A 16,967-nucleotide genomic window follows, 5' to 3' on the forward strand; every position below is an offset into this window, starting at 1 on the left:
ACTATGTGAGAATGAAGAAACTTCCCAAAGCGAGCGAAAAGGAATAAATTTTACTGTTTCGAGGACCAGTTAGTCCTACAGGCAATAATCCTTCCGCCTCAGTGACTCCACCCTTAACAATGTCCCAAAATAAGCAAGCAATCCAAAAACGTACCAAAATAGAATAATATAGGTGCGACAATTAAAATAGTTGGGAAAGCGAGGTGGAAAATTCCTGGAACCCCCCTTTCCAGTGTGTATTCTCTATGCATGCAAATGAGCTAATTAAAAAGCTCATCAAGGATCACTTACTCGCGACTGTGTACATGTACACCGGTTGATACATGTCGTCAACTCTTGTTCTCTAATTATGAAGATATCATTCACGCTATCGTTAGAAGTGATCGTATCGATTCAGAAGCACGCGTACATCTTCATCGGATAGGAATTTCGGAATGTCGTTAAAGTAAGGAGGGTTGGATGAGGAGGTGATCATTCTTTATTATCGGCAAGGATCTTTGATCTGTTCCAGAGGGTCTGCAGTTTTCGTTTCGGTACTTTTAAAAATGGTAGACGAAACCTTTCAGTTTTATTAGAATAACTATAATAATTGTTTATATTTTTGATTTAATTTGTTGTTTAATTCAAATCTGAAATTAGTATCTCGTTTAACTTCTTCGCCCTCTAATGACATGCCTGACTTGTGCATTGAAGTATTGAATTTTTGATATTTAAATAAGTAACAAAGGTTAAAAATAAAATAAATAGAAGACACTTCTGTTCCATTTACGTTCTTCGCATGGATTTAAATAATAAAACATGTCGATAATAAGAAATGCTATCTAATTGGGAGGTTGAATAAATTTGTGGACCAAGGGATTCATTTCACACCAATAGGAATATTTAAATTGCTTAGATTAAACCGCAATATTTACAACACGAGTATTGCAGGATCATAGTAATAATAAGATTTATAATTGATAGTATTAATTATCACCAATCTAATTTGACTTCAATAAGCAACAAAACACTTAAATCATAAATTTCTTTATAACTATTTTTTCAACTTTTGTATTTTTTTCGCCTTTATTATATTTCACAAGCTGCATGATACATTTTGTATAAATATATATAATGCCTACAAATTGCAAGATAAATTTTTATAACTCATTAGATCTTAGTTGATCAAAGAGTATTTGCTGTTAATGTAACATTCTTATACATATAAGGAATATTTTGTGGAGTAAAATACTGAGAGTGAAAAGTTTCTCAAAGGATATGTTAACCAAAAAATATAAGCAAAAATCTAATCATTGTGGTCATTTGCTTGTTGTAATAAACAAAGATGCAAATAAAATAATGTATGTGTTTTTGATAATAAAGACATAATCCTCTTATGCATATAAGGGCATATACGTGGAGTAAAATTCTGAGATTGAGAAGTTTATGAAAAGATATGCAAACTAAATAGGTATGCAAAGCATTGTGGTCATATGCTTGTTGTAATATACAAGAAAACAAGTAAAAAATGTAAGTAAAAATGTGTGTGTTTTTGATAATAAAGGCATAAACTTCTTATACATATAAGGATGGAGTAAAATTATGAGATTGAGAAGTATCTCAAAGGATATGCAAATCATATAGATATGCAAAGATCGAAGCATTACGAGCATATGTGGTGAATTGCATATAAGCCAGTAACAGCGCTTCTGCCCGAACAGCTGTTTTGGCAAAATCGGATCGTTACTGGACTGCTAACCTAAAGGTTCCAGGTTCTATCCTAGCTCATCCCTCACCTCTAAATTGGTGACCTCGGACGATGAACCTTCGTAACAGCTGTTGTGGCGCCATCTACCAGCAACCAAAGTCGTCAGACTCACGTGACGCAGCAACCCAAACCCGTCAGACACACTTGGCGCATCAGCATCCACAAAACGCTAGCCATAATGCTTGGCGCTAATCAACTGTATAGGCCCATTAAGGCAACAGCTACTACTAATATTAAGATCACCACTCAACCCCATATCTTTCGTCTTCCCTTCGACTCACTAGAGGGAGAGTACTGTGGTGATTAGCATATAAAAAAACCCAGTAACAACTCTTCTACCCTAGCAGCTGTTTTGGTAAAATGGTTAAGTTACTGGACTGCTAACCAAAAGGTCCCAGGCTCTATCCTAGCATATTCCAATACCGCTTCACATATGCTTATATATAGAAAACACAATGATGAAAGTAAAAAATTGCAAATAAAAAGTATGTGTTGTTGATAATAAAAGTATATCGGCTAAATAGTCATAAAATGTGTTTTTCAATATTCCACATGAACTCTAATGCATATCTGACATCATAAGGACATATAAAATGAGTTTTCTGGAAAATTTTCAATGTATTTTAGACTGCATCAAAGCTACAGAGATCGTGGAAGACCCTGAGCAATGTCTAAGAGAGTGTCGAAATCCATCCAAATTTCAAGTGACCCCAGGAAAAGCGGTACGATCTGGTGATTCTATATAAGATTCCGCCAACTAAATTCTTTATTAAAAACGTCAAGTTTAAATAGTGACAAAGGTCATGACTCTGTAATGCTAAATTTGATTTGTAATGGATAATAATGTCTGTATAAGGTGCTCCTTTACCTTAAGTAATGCACTCATCATTCCTAAAATCTAATCGAATTGCTTTGGCTTTCAACAGAATTCTGTCTCTCTTCTGGTTTGCAATAAAATCCATGCGATTTACCAATCGGAATCTTTACTCAGGGTGTAAGAGGAGAGAATGGACACTCACCCGTTCTAAAATTAACGACAATGTCTAGTAGGAAGAGTGTGTCCGAAAGACAGTTGAAGGCAATCCACCGTGCGGAGAGATCATCATTGAAGAAGGAGATGGCCACTGGAAGCACGATCAGGTTGGTCACTAGCACCAGGAGCATCAACAGATCCCAGTAGAACCTGAAGAGAGAAGGAGAACATGTCAATGTCCCTCATGAAAAAACACATGTTGCATATATCTGTTACGAAGAATGAGATACTTGTTCATTTCACAACTCCATTAAGATATGTGCCATTAATTTCCTTTTGGCTTCCATTATTGAATGTCAGAAAGAGTTTTTCAAGCAAATATATGAATGCTGTTGTTGTTTCTTATGGCATTTTACAAGCCCGCTGACGAACTGTCAGCGATGAGATATGAATGTAAATGTTTCTAAATCAGATGCAATTTGTCATGCCTCTAACCCCCACGTAGCTGTTCCGGGTCTCCCGGCTGAAAGGAGATGAAGTGAATAGAGAGGAAGAGTTACGCGGAAGTTGGGGGCTGTCACCGGTAAGATTGTGTATTAGTGGGAGCAGCGGTTGAAACACCCAGAAATGAGTTTAGATTTAAATAGTGGTACACATGTAAATACACGAAATTTAATTGTACACATGTAAATAGTCATCAATCATTTAATCCTTAAAATAGAATAAACCTGTGTTGCCAAGAAAAGTGTCATCACTTGTGTCTAGGCACGCTACACAGTTAATGTTTTTTAAGCCATTTTCTTCAACTTTTGATTAAAAAGCATTGTAAAATTTAATATTCGGAAATTTGTTACGGGATTACATGGTAAAATAATTATAATTGAATATTATAACTGGATATTGTTCAGATATGATATATCGTATATTAAATATTAATCATAACAATAAAATAAACAAAATGGCAAAATGAGACTTTTTTCTGAAAATAAGATACAATATTAGCAGCTTGTATTATAAAATCAAAAGATCTTTGTCAAATGGTTTGACCAAGGTTATAAAATTGTTAAGGAAAACTATTTCAAAAAAAAACAAACGTTACCAAGGAAATTTATCCTGTCCGTCTGACTATCAAATATTCGATCGATATCTGAGTCATCCATATTCGTATTGATGCTTAATATGCAAATAAAGGAAGTAATGCAATTTCTGGTCTGTTGCTAAGCTCCGGTTTTCGAAAGTTAGAGGGTAATAACTGCAGCAGTCGTTATGCTCTCCCCCGACTGAGAATTTTGACGTTGACTGATGAGATCTAAATGCCGCTTTCGACTGTGGAATTTACGCAGGAAGAAATGGCTCAAAATGCCCGTAAAATTTCATTTCGGGAAGGTGATGCTTTGAATGATATTTGCAGAATTTGAAATATTTTTCACAGTATCATTTTGAAGAGTGAATTTCTTTTATTTATGAGTGTGGGAATTTTTACTTTTTATTTGAAAATAGCTATATAAATGTATATCTATGAGAATTATAAATAGATTTGATTGCGTATTTATATTTCTAACGGATATGCATATTTATTTTGAGTTTCATGCATGGGGTGTACTACTAGAAAACTTAATAACCGTAAAAAATAATTTAAATCAATTTATACACTTCTGACAAAATTTCCTTATTCCAATAAAAAAAAAAATTACTCTTTTTTTTTTTCTCTGACATTTGTTTTTGAATTTAACTGATACTCAAAACAACCAAAAATACCCGTCCATATCTTATATTTCCTCCAATACCCCTTGATTACTTATTTATGAATGTTACTTTATTGTCACTTCAACTTCCCAAAATATCTTTCTTGGAAAAAAGATTTCTTGATAACGTTAAGAGCTTAGATTAGTTTTATATAACTAATTTAATAATATTTCTAGCATTTTTTTATTTTACATTTTATTGTCATTTTTAATAGTATTAATCATATGTCCTAGTAAGTGAACAATGAAGTGAAGTAATATAACATAGTATCATTTATTTATTCAGCATTATTATATATTAGTTAATATTAATTGAAAAAAATATTTATTTATTCATTAAATCATTAAAAATGTTTCTTTACAAAATTAGGTGCTTTAAAAAGTGTGGGTTTATAGTAATTTCATGAATTCATTTACGCTGAACATCCTTGAATTTACGAGGCTTTCTTATATGAATGGCTTGTAAAAATATACAGATAGAAATTTTCAACATCTGGATGTCTTATAGAATGCATTTCAACACATCCCCCCCCCACACACACGCACGCACGCGCACACACACAAATAGATAGATAGATAGTTAAATATAAATATAAATATTAATGTCAAATCAGAGTCCACTCTTGACGAACGTTTGACGTCAGCAAAGAATTTCACACCATTGGCAATAAAAATGAAAATCCTCGAAATTAGAAGAACTATACCAATATCGCTATTAGAAGTCGAGATCCAAATAAAATTCTAAAAAATTTTATACTCTATTGTTGGAACAATATAAAAAGGAAGTCAAGAGTTCATGTGAGAAGTAAATTATCTCTTTGGAGATAAGAGAAACTGAGCATGCATATCAATTGCTTTATGATGAGTGCTCTTGTTTTATGCAGGTATATATCTATATCTATCTATCAGTATATATATAGTGCTTATTTTGGCATAAACCGTATCCCATTTAACTAAATTCATTACCTTTTTGCGAGAGGCTGGATTGATATATTATTAATTATATATTATTATTATAAAGCTGGATAGGTATATTATTAGAAAATTACTTTCCTTTCCAAAATAATCGTTATATTTTGATTCATGATATTCATGCAATAATCGAAAACGTTTACTACATAAAATTATTATAATTTATTCTATTATTATTTTTTGCTTCTTTTGCGATTTTCTAGTTTATACAATCATTATGTAGTAAAGTACGGGAAAGTCGTGCGAGAAGAAATACTTTGTATAGCATTTAAAGATTATATGTTTCAGAAAGATTCATAATATTCTTGGAATTAATATTCAAGGTTTCTTCACTTACAGAGAAGAAAGAATTTATTGTTTTTATTTTCAGAACTCTTGATTTTAGTTTTCTTTCTGTTCTTTATTACTTCAACGGAAAATTTTCATTTTATTGCACAGTTATTTTCAGGTGGCTGAAATTATTTTCTTCAGAAACGAAATGGAAATGGAATGCATATGGGCAATTATGATTTTAGGAAATATTAAAACATATGCTGAAACACGTAAGCAAGAAATGTTTTTATTATTTAAATATTTTAAGTGAAATAAATCATTTCTGTTTAGTGTAAGAAGCATTGCAAATTCAAAGCCTGTAATCGGAAACATCTTAATATGATAAAGTTTTCGGATTGATCAGACATTGCCATTTGCCATTTTTTACATTAAATTTTTTATATTCGATGTGTACTTTATATTAGTTTTTAGTTAGTCGTTGTAGAAGTTATTTAGAAGTTACAACGATAACATTAACCATCGTAGAATTACAAAGGCTTATGTTGGACTCAATTATTCATTCTTCCAAGGACTGTAATTTCGCAATATAGTATTCGAAAAAATCGAATTAAAAAATTAACAGTGGCCGATTCAACAATACACCATTCAAAGCGGCCGTGATTAAAAATTAAATCTTTTTTTACGGGTGTTTAACATTTAAAAAATAAAAATAGTGGTTAGAAGTAAAAAAAAACAATATATAGATATAATATGTTTAATCATTGACAAGTTCTTGATTTTTATGAAGATTAGAAAATATCTCATTTGAATGATAGCAACAGTTATTCTTACAATGTTTTTTATATTATATTCAATGTGAATTTATAAATGTCTTTTGGAGAATATTCAAGAATTTTTATTATCTTTATTTCCAATATTTGATTTATAATGTATAACCAGAACGACAATGTGAATGAAAATTTTTCTTCCATAAAACTTCGATCCTTGCTGGATGCTTGTTTCGTAGCTTCATCATGCAACCAACAGAATACACATTTATATTTCATGAAAAATTCATGATACAGGTGCAATGTAATAATAATAATGAAAAAAATGGATCCAGTCTTTACTTTAGAAATTGCACAATTTTTCGCTTTGGTTGTTACTCAATTAAGAATGTTGTATAGAGTCGATTTATGCGCTGACTGAATTTCGTTTTTCTTTAAAGAAAAATTTTAAAAATTGAGAAGCTTGAAATTTCCGAAATATTTTTCTGTAAAGAAACAGAGAATGAAAGTAAACTGAAACACAAACTTTGCAAAGCAAAACACTTTGTGATAATTTTCAGTATGGGATAATAACCTAGTTTTCTTCACTATAATATCCTATCATACCTCAATTTGCAGCAGTTTATAAGGATACAAACTTATTTTTAAAAACCCACTGGTGATGCATTTTTAAGATAATTATAAATTATATGGGTAACTCTGAGAAGTTTGGGTAACTTTGAACACTCTGTGTTACATTTTAGTATAAAAAGCAAGCTAAAGTTTGTTAGTTACACGCAAACTATCTCTATTATGTTTGATTCATATTTAAAATTTTCATTTGACTTACACAATTTTGAAAGTTTTCTCTTGATATATCTCTTTAAATCTTATACTTAAGAATCTGAAAATGAAACTTTGCACAATTTCTCATTTTTAAAGGTCTCTTTTAAATAAAAGACTTCTCAAGCTTGTCTTATCATTAATATAAAATACTAATGAAATCTCATACTGAAAGCGTTAGTCCCCTCCCCCTTCTAAATACCACCTAAAATTAATAATTATAAATTAAAATTTTAGAATAATTGAAATGGAAAACATTCCAAAATATTCGAGAGTTTGCCATTTACGAATCTCAGAATATTTCATGTTATAGTATACAAGTTAATTTATAAACAAAATGAGGAATAAATTTCAATTAATCTCTGTGAAATTTCAAAATATTATTTTGGAAGACTTTTTCTTGAAACGCATGTTTTTTATATTGTTATTTATATATACAAGTTAAACTGATATTTTAAGGCAATTGGAAATCAATTATTGTATTGGAAATACACATATTTTCAAATGAAAGATACGTAGACCAAACATGTGTAAAAGAATAAGAATTATTATTATTATATATATGCTCATACAAGATTATATTCTGAGCAATTAAATGTATTATTATTAAAATATTATAATTAAATATATTATTATATAATTGATAAATAGCCATTTTCAAAATCTAATCTTTAATTATTATCAAAATGCAATTTTTGCTTTTTTTGATGCGATGATGTCAATCTTCCCTTGATCTTAATATAGAACTCAGAGAAACCTATAGCTTTAATATAGCCAATGAACAGGATAAAAATTTTAGGAACCTCATTCTGAATCAAATTGTTTCTATAATATGCAGAATTTTAAAAGTTTCTCCAAATTTGATGCCAGATTGTCTGAATTCTTTAAAATAGATATTAAAGGAAAATCGGTTTTCACATGACGTTAAAATCTTAGTACATAAAATTCTCAGTTAAGATGGGTTTAAAGTGCTACCGATGAACTATTCTTAGTAAAATAAAAGAAAAATTATAGAAGTGAATTAATACTCTAATGTAAACAAATAATTATAAAAAAATATATCCAAAAATATATCCATATAAAAAAAATATATCCAAATATATTATAGAAAATATATATCCAAGGAAAAAAAAACTAGCTTTTATAGCCTTTCAAGAAGAATCAATATAAATAAATTTTCATATTATTAACTGGACTCTATCGGATTTCCTAATATCTCAATAAAGTGATCATATTTAAACATGTTAATGTTTTTGGTACGATTCAGCTGTTTTATCTTCTCTTGATGTCATTCAATCAGCTATTGAATTCTGTGCGTCGCTGTTTTTATGTTAAGTGACTCAAGAAAAAAATGCCAACCTAAACATTTTATCGTGTTGGAAAAATATAAAAAAGTTGTAAATAGTTTAACCACAAGTTAGCGATAAACTGAAAAATCTAATTTTTATTTTGTCTTAGTCGCATAAGGACCATGAAAAAATTCACATTATTATCCGCAATATTGCTAATTTGTCGAGCACAGTTATATACATAAAATAGAGCATCGTTATAAAATTGTTTTTAAAAATTATTGAAATTAAATTAAAAACATAAGAAACCAGATTATTATCCCAGAAAAATTGATGTTGTAAATTTTAAATTGCTATCGAAATTATTTTTGTGTATCAAAAATATCTTATAAAATTATTTTTGTATATCAATCTTATTTATTTATGGGCCGAAGACATTAATTAAAAAAGAATTGTGTAATTTTTATTTAAAAAATCTATTTGAAACTTCAAAAACCCTTTCTTAAAGAGCAGCTATTTCTCAAGAAGTTCCTATGTAACAAATTTTGTAACTCTAGGTTCAAAAAATTGCTCTGTAGAGAGTGTAGAGTAATATTTGCATAAGAAAATGTCCTATGTCGCAAGTGCAATTAAGAGATTGTATCAGGCTATAAACATAATCTTGTTAAAATAAGCCAGAAATGTATATTTCTGTTTCTTTAAAATTGGATTGCAGTTTAATTCCAAATTGGTTCAACTATTTTTACATGAAAAGAAACCCTTTCTATCCAATTATATCAACGAAAAGAATATTTCTCTCTAGGGGAATTGTTCCATAAAAATAGAAATTGCGAGTATTTCATGACTCATTAAAAGCAGATAGCTGGAGGCTTAATGTTTAATAAGTTCAAAATAACTTTTCACTAGAAATAAATTATGTTCTAATATAAATGGATGTTAAAATTCAATTATTCTTATGGGAGCTAAAGCTTAAAAGATTGCTAATAAAGACATGTTTCATGAAAATTAATTTTCTTGAGTAGCTCATGTTTTTAATTGATGCTTTGGAAAATGAGAATAGAATCATTGCAATGGAAATAAAATGGGTTTTAATTTAAAATTAAATCATTGACTTCCGAAAGTTTTCTTAGTTTATTTATTAAACTAATTTATTTTATTGTTTGTTTATTGAATTATGATTATGTTTGTCTTCAAACTTATATATTTATTCTTAATAAATGAAGAGAATTACAATTTATTCAATTTGTTCTGATTTAAAATCGTAAGTAAAATGCTGTTAAAATGTACATAATAAATAATCCTTAGCAATCTTATTATTTATTCTGAAATGGAAAGATAAACAAATGATTCATTTGAATAATTTTTGTTCGTGAAATTCTGTGAAAAGATTTTTCATAGCTTTATTTATTTCTAATACATTTGGGAATTATATGAAATAATTCATTTAAACGTTGTATATTCTATTGTAACCTTTTACCTTTAAAATGTAAGAGGGATGAAACTATAATAACTTTTTATTTATAATGAAAATATCTGTACATATAAAATACATAAATAATGTACATGTATGATAAAGAAATATGTACATACATATATAATAAAGAGATAAATAATGAACAGAAGATTGAATTTTGGAATTAGATGATTCAAATTTATTTTAGAATCAAGCCAAATATAAATAATAAAGCTTGCGGTTTATATTGTTGTTTTTAATTATTTACATTGTTTCAGTTTAAGTAGAATTCAGAAAAAAGCAAACGAGTCTTATAAAAATTGATTTTAAATTTTTTATCGTCTGAAAATTAGAAAAAAAATGATAATTTATTTTTATTTTTTTATATGGAACACTTTGGTATTTAATTATCAGTGAAAATATTAACGAATTAGACTAAAAAATGAATTAATAACATCTGCGGAAATTATCAGAGTTAAATTTGATGAATTATCTAAGACCATCTCTTAGTTTATGAATTATAAACTTTCTGAAGCATAATGAGTCTTGATAGGTTCATTGAGATTCATATTTGAAGAACAGGTTTTCAATCACAAATATGCTATAAGGACTCTATTGTTTAATTTGATGCAGTTTAAATGAAACACCCGAGTGAACTTTAAAAGTAAAAAGGAAAATATTTAATTGATAACAAATATTAAGTTTATGTTGCAGTTTTTATATTAACTTTAGAGGTAATATAAGTAAATCTGATTTCTGAAATATATTAGAAACTTTTGCATGTGACATGATATTTTATTAATCTGTTAATAAAAAATGGAATTAAATTGTCATATAACTGAAAGCAGGAAAAATTTCCAATAACAAATTAGACTTCTTGTAATATATATAATGCCACTTACACACTCAAAAAGTTGGCAGTAACCATTTGATTCTTCTGAAAACTTTTATTAGATAGAAACATAACAAAAAATATATTTAAATAAATAAAGAAGGAAATGATAACAAAGGCTTAACGCATGGGAAAATGCAAGTTATTAAGAAGTATTAAGAAAAAAACAAATAAAATCTGTAAAAATATCAAATATTTTTTTATCACTTGAAAAATATTGAAGCGACTAAATAAATTGAGATGTTTGATTTTAAAAGCTTTTAAGCTTATATAACACCCTTTGTCTTTTCTTATGAGTTGCTAATTTTCTTATCAAAATAAGAGGAACTAACGGCCTTTTTTTAAAAAAAAAGAGGGAGAAACCCAAAGAAGCTTATGCATATTTTGAAAGAAAAGAAGAAAAGTTAGAAATAAAACGGATAATATTTTCTTCCTGCAAAAGATAAAAGAGTCGAAATTTGACGGGAGAAAAAAAAATCGAGAAATTTCCTTTTGATGCCTGTTTGAAGCAAATAAGAAATCCCGTTTCTCGAAAAAATGAAGAAAAACAGACGAACCATTTTTTTTTCTCTTACTAAAGTTGCATGAAAGATGATTCGCAGAACTTCAAAGCTTTTAAAAGTTCAGGTGTCTCGCATAAAAATTGGGGGATGCTTGTAAAGACCTTTCAAAATTTGAAATCTCTTTTATATCTTTTAAAGTATTATGATGCACTACTTTTGAAAAAAATTGATAATAAGGCCTCAAAGAAGTTAATTTGGAAAACAATAAATAAGCAGAATAAAAATTAGAATAATTAGAAATGTGTAATAGAATTTTTAATTGAGTATAGTTATGAAAAAATATACCTTATAAAAAAACTCTGAAATATTCTAAAAATTTGATTTAAAATCATTGCCAAGAATAAAAATTGACTTACTTTGAAAAGCGGTCTGAATGATAATATTTAATTTCAAGGGAGGATAATTTAAACCGTAGAGGATGCTTTTGGAACTAGAAGGGAATATAAATGTTTTTATGCGTTTTCATATATTTTTGGGGGGAATTAAATTCGATAAAAAAACAAAGAAATTAACTACACTCAAAAAGTGAACTGAAGGAAAAGAAAATGATTTTAAATTGAAAAGTCCGCTTGTATTAATTTTCCTTTTCTGTTTAGTCCTTTATTAAATTTAAATGGCAGTGAATTTTTTTGTGTAACTATATAATATTGTTTATATTCACTGTGTTTTTCTTAGTAAGTTATAAAATATTTTACGTGTTCTATTACTGCAAAAAAAAAATGCCGCTTGAAAAGCAAAAATAAAAAATTATTCAAGACAAATAATAAATAGATTGCCGCACAAATCAGAATAACCAGCAATCACCATGGCTCAATCGGCAGAGCCTCTCATTTCTGATTGGTTAGTCCATGTTTCGAATTCCAGTCATGGTGTTTTATCCAATGATCCAAATTCTTTTTAAATTATTATCTATTGTTTATCTAAGATCTGGAAGGTTCTAGATCTTTCTTAAATATTCAAAGTGGATTGTTTTCGAGCAATCTATATGTGTATGAAAGCTAAGTTTCATCAGTGACGGATAATTTCTCAGTCTCGTGCTGTTGTGAATTGCTTCGTTCTAGTCAATCTAATTGTTTGTTTAAACTAACGGCGTAGTTCTTTACATCTTCGTGGCAATATCATATATTCTACGAAACTTTACATTAATAACTTTCCAGTCATGAACAAAACGCTCTTTTTATATAACCGAAACTGTAAATTAAAATAAATAATATCATTTTCAAAATATATATAACAAGTTGGAACTGAAACTGAGTCACACTTCATAACCAATCGCATTTGCAATTTTGTGTAGATTCTTGGCATTTAAATGCTTAATTAACGAGGATAACAACTGTATCGGCAACCCTTTCCTCTCTAAAACTTCTGTGTCACACTTCCAAATATTGTAAGGAATGCATCATAGTATAGTATCATCACAATGTTATGATCTAGGGCGGAATTTTGATCAACCTTAATATTTTTAAAAAATATTATCCAGAATAGCTTGATTTTATATATAAGACGATATAAGGTCTCATCGGATTAATTAGTATTTTCACATTTCGGAAAGACATTTTTGATAACTTCATAATTGAACTAGACTACGCAGATAATCGTCGATTATAAATCTGTAAACTTCAGGTGTCGCTTGGTGGGTTGATGGATATTTTGTAAATATTGCTTTCTGATTATGAACAGAATTCAACAATTGTTAGTTTCCTAAAGAACATATCAATGACATCTGGTGTTAAAACAAGAAAGCATGTTAATAATATTTCTTGATTTCACTTTTTAATTTCATGCAAGTATATGGTATAAAGCTGTCATAGATTGTTTGCAATAGATTGCTACGTAGAGTTTTCGTTATAAATCGTTACATGTACTTTAGACATTTTGTATTTCGTAATTCTTCTGGGAACATAATAATAATATAGTTGTACAATTATATATTTATGCCCTTCTTTGAATGCCATCTTTGTATGTTTCTGTGTTGCTTTAGACTTTAAAAAAAAGTATACCATGAGGAATAAGCATGTTAAAAGGAAACGAAATTGTAAAAATTATTATTTCTTTTTGCAATTTAATTATAGGCTGCACAAATATTATTAAAATTTTCTTTCCTTTCTAATAAAGAATTTAGCAACTGATTAATAAAATTATTCCTTTTTTTTAAGTTTTTGGCTTAAAGTAAGAAATATTTTGTGAAGACGTAGGTCAAACAATATATGCTTTTTAATTAATAAAAATTAAATGAATTAATTTATGAAATTAACTTCAATGAAAATCTGCATTTAATAACTTGTATATGGTTAAACCCAATTACGAAAATAGTAAAGAATGTTGTTATAATATATACCTGAAACAATTTCGAAATATATCTCAATTACAGGAAACATTTGCACAGAAATAAAATTAATAACACTAAAAGGCTAATTTTAATGAAGTTAATTTAAAAATGGTATTTGTAATACAACATACACAAACTTATTGAAGGAGGCATTAACATTTAGTATAATTTTGAATTGCAAATCTAATTAGAATTTCGAAAAAATGATTTATGAGCATCTACTGTCTAAGAAACAAATTCCACGTAATTTGGTCATTCTTTATCCAATGACTTTGTACAATTTTTTGTACAAGGTTTTGTACAATTTTTAATTTTGCATTTCGAAATTTATAGAAAGTATGTCAACTTATTAAAATATTAGAATAGAATCTAAAATTATGCTTTATTTAGAAATTTTAAATTCATTTTTTGTGACTATTAATCGCACCTAACATATTTTGTGAGAAGGTGTAACCTACATTTAATTCTTAATGCTTATAAATAAAACATTTATATGGAGTAGATGAAATAATTCTTCATAAATATTCACCGCAGGGAATAAAATGCATTTGAAGGAATATAAATACATTATTCCGTTCTGAAAATGTTAGGCATTTTCATGCTCTAGGGAAGTAAGTTTATAAAAGAAATAAGGTCTTTACTTTAAGCCCCTTATCTAATTTGCTATCCGTTTATCTTTTAACATAAAACTAGATATTTTTAAACTAGAAGGAGAATTTCAAGACACCATAAAATTGAAGTGCTTTCTACGCAGAAGATTAAAAACATAAAACAAATACAATTTCTTTTAGCAAACGGTTGCAAATTTCGTAAGTTTTATTTGTGATATTTTTTATCATTTTTGTCTGCAGTTGCACATGTGTTGTGCCTTGCATGTAAAATGTAATTCAATTTTATTTTTGTCAAATTTTATATGTTGCAAAAAATAAAATTATTTTTTAATATTCTTTTCCTTTATGCGAATATGTTATGTTTCATAAGAGACAAATTAAACAAAAGATGCCAGAATACATGGGTGTTTATTTTAGCAATATTAATTTGCTTTTCAATTTTTTTGAATTTTATAATTCGGATATCCATATGAAAAAGAAACAAAAGCAGAATATTTCATCTCAAAAACATATCTTTAAATTTTGTAGGTATGGAAAAGAATAAAAAAAATCCCTTTATAGCAATAATTTTACTTTTATTTATATAAGTGCATTCTCATTTTCTTTTTGAAAATAACTTTGACTTTTAAATTAATCTTGTTTTGGAAGCTTCGGGTTTTAAATCTGAATCGTAATGTTTTCATAATAAAAATCTTTCGCTTTTTCTCTTTTTTTGAAAGAAATTTGCACTTTTACTTATTTAAAATACATCGGAATTAGAAAAATAATATCTTATAAAAATATCGTTTTTGTCATTTTTATGAAAAGATATTCATCATACAGAAATAATAGTTATTGCGAATTTGAACGCAAAAATGTCTAGAAATAGTTGTAGAATCAAAAAATTTAATTTTACCCTATCTGTTAAAACTGCACGAATATGTCTATAAATAACATTTTTCTTCTGTTAACAAATGTATGATATTTTATTTAAATTTTAAAAAGAAATTCTTATAACTCTGTGTAAATGAAAGTCAGTAGAAATATTTCAGAAAATGTTAACAAATGTTTTTTAAAGTAGCAGTAACGTTCGAGGTAAAGACTTATTTGATGATAGAATCAAAAATTAAAAACTCACGTTATAATGTAAGAAATAATAATTATTTTTGAAGAGCTTGCTTTATTATTATTTTATTTTTGAAGAGATTATCACTTTATATATTATTTTCGAAGAGTCTGTACAATAATTCTATTATAAGAGAAAATAATTGAGATGGAAACATATTTTTACTTTGGAACTCCAAATGAAATTTTTAAAAAATAGCGAGAATACATTTTTATTGTGTTTACGGTATCATCAAATTGAAACGAACAAAAAAAAAACATAAACAAAGAACGGCATATGTTTTTCCAATGACACTATAAATTACGTATAATAAATCCTTCTTAGGGATTTAAGATTTATTTATAGTAAAAAAAATGACAAAATTATTTGAAGAATATCATTTAAACATGAAGAGGAGGAAGTGAACACTGGATTAATCAAGTTTCGTATTAGTCTGCTTCATCGGAAATGGAAATAACGGGTGATGGAAAGTACAAAGTATCGAGTTTTAAGGAGCCAGCAAAAATTCATCAAATTAATAAATTCACTTTTAAGATCGCTTTTATTCCAAGAAATGTTCAATGACGCCACCGACAATCTTAATGCACACTCCTCCGTAGATCTCGTAGGCATTTCAAACATTTGACTCTTGAGGTAACCCCACAACATAAATATTAAATTCGATTTTATTATTTTGTGTTTTCACTGCCTATCATACTCAAATTATGTTTTCTACTGCCTGTAATTTTATGCTTAACACAAGCAGGTAGTGTTACTGCTTGTAACGATCTGATATATTGTTTTATATTGATGCCAATACTCATTGCATCATGTTGTTACGAAAATAATTTTAATATTTGGTATCACCCAGTCCCAGTCTAGACAATTAAATGTGAATTTATTATTTTGCGTTTTCATTGACGATCATGTTCAACATTTTCTACTACCTGTAGTTTTAAGCTTAACACATGTGAATAGTGTACCCTATTGTAACGATCAGATACGTTGTTTCAAGTTGATACAAGTATCGTCTCGAGGCTGTGATCCTTTTTAACAGTGAATGACGGATGGGTGAGAAGTGGAAAGTACAGGATTTGCCGATATCGTTAATGTAAAGAAACTGGAAATTCTTTAGTGGTATGTGCATTGGTACTTGAGGAAAGGGAAGTAAAGGCTGAGGATGAAATATACATAGTTAAAAAATATTACACATGCTCGTAGCGTCACAGAGAGAAGACCGTGAATATGCAATATAGACCTAATACGCTGCATCATGGCGCTATAGTATCATCTGATTGAAAATGAATGAAGTCTAGGAAAATATCAGTCGGAATCAATGGAGTCCAAAAATCAATACCGTGTATCTGATACTCTTAGTATGTATCAGTTTTGTGTGTCTAATACTTTTGAGTACTTGACACAAAGTATCAGGAGGATGCAATATCAT

The 16,967-nt window shown here is 28.3% G+C and overlaps 1 protein-coding gene across 1 annotated transcript in view; it reads right to left on the minus strand.

Moving 5' to 3' along the window:
* The window catches only part of LOC129967801 (potassium/sodium hyperpolarization-activated cyclic nucleotide-gated channel 2-like), a 293,220-nt gene that overhangs the window by 167,633 nt on the left and 108,620 nt on the right, over window positions 1-16,967 (minus strand). The window contains exon 2 of the mRNA XM_056081912.1: window positions 2,767-2,930. Coding sequence (XP_055937887.1) covers window positions 2,767-2,930 — 164 coding nt within the window. The remainder of the gene's footprint in view (window positions 1-2,766; window positions 2,931-16,967) is intronic.

This window comes from Argiope bruennichi, chromosome 1, assembly GCF_947563725.1.
Source record: "Argiope bruennichi chromosome 1, qqArgBrue1.1, whole genome shotgun sequence".
Classification (NCBI taxonomy): domain Eukaryota; kingdom Metazoa; phylum Arthropoda; class Arachnida; order Araneae; family Araneidae; genus Argiope; species Argiope bruennichi.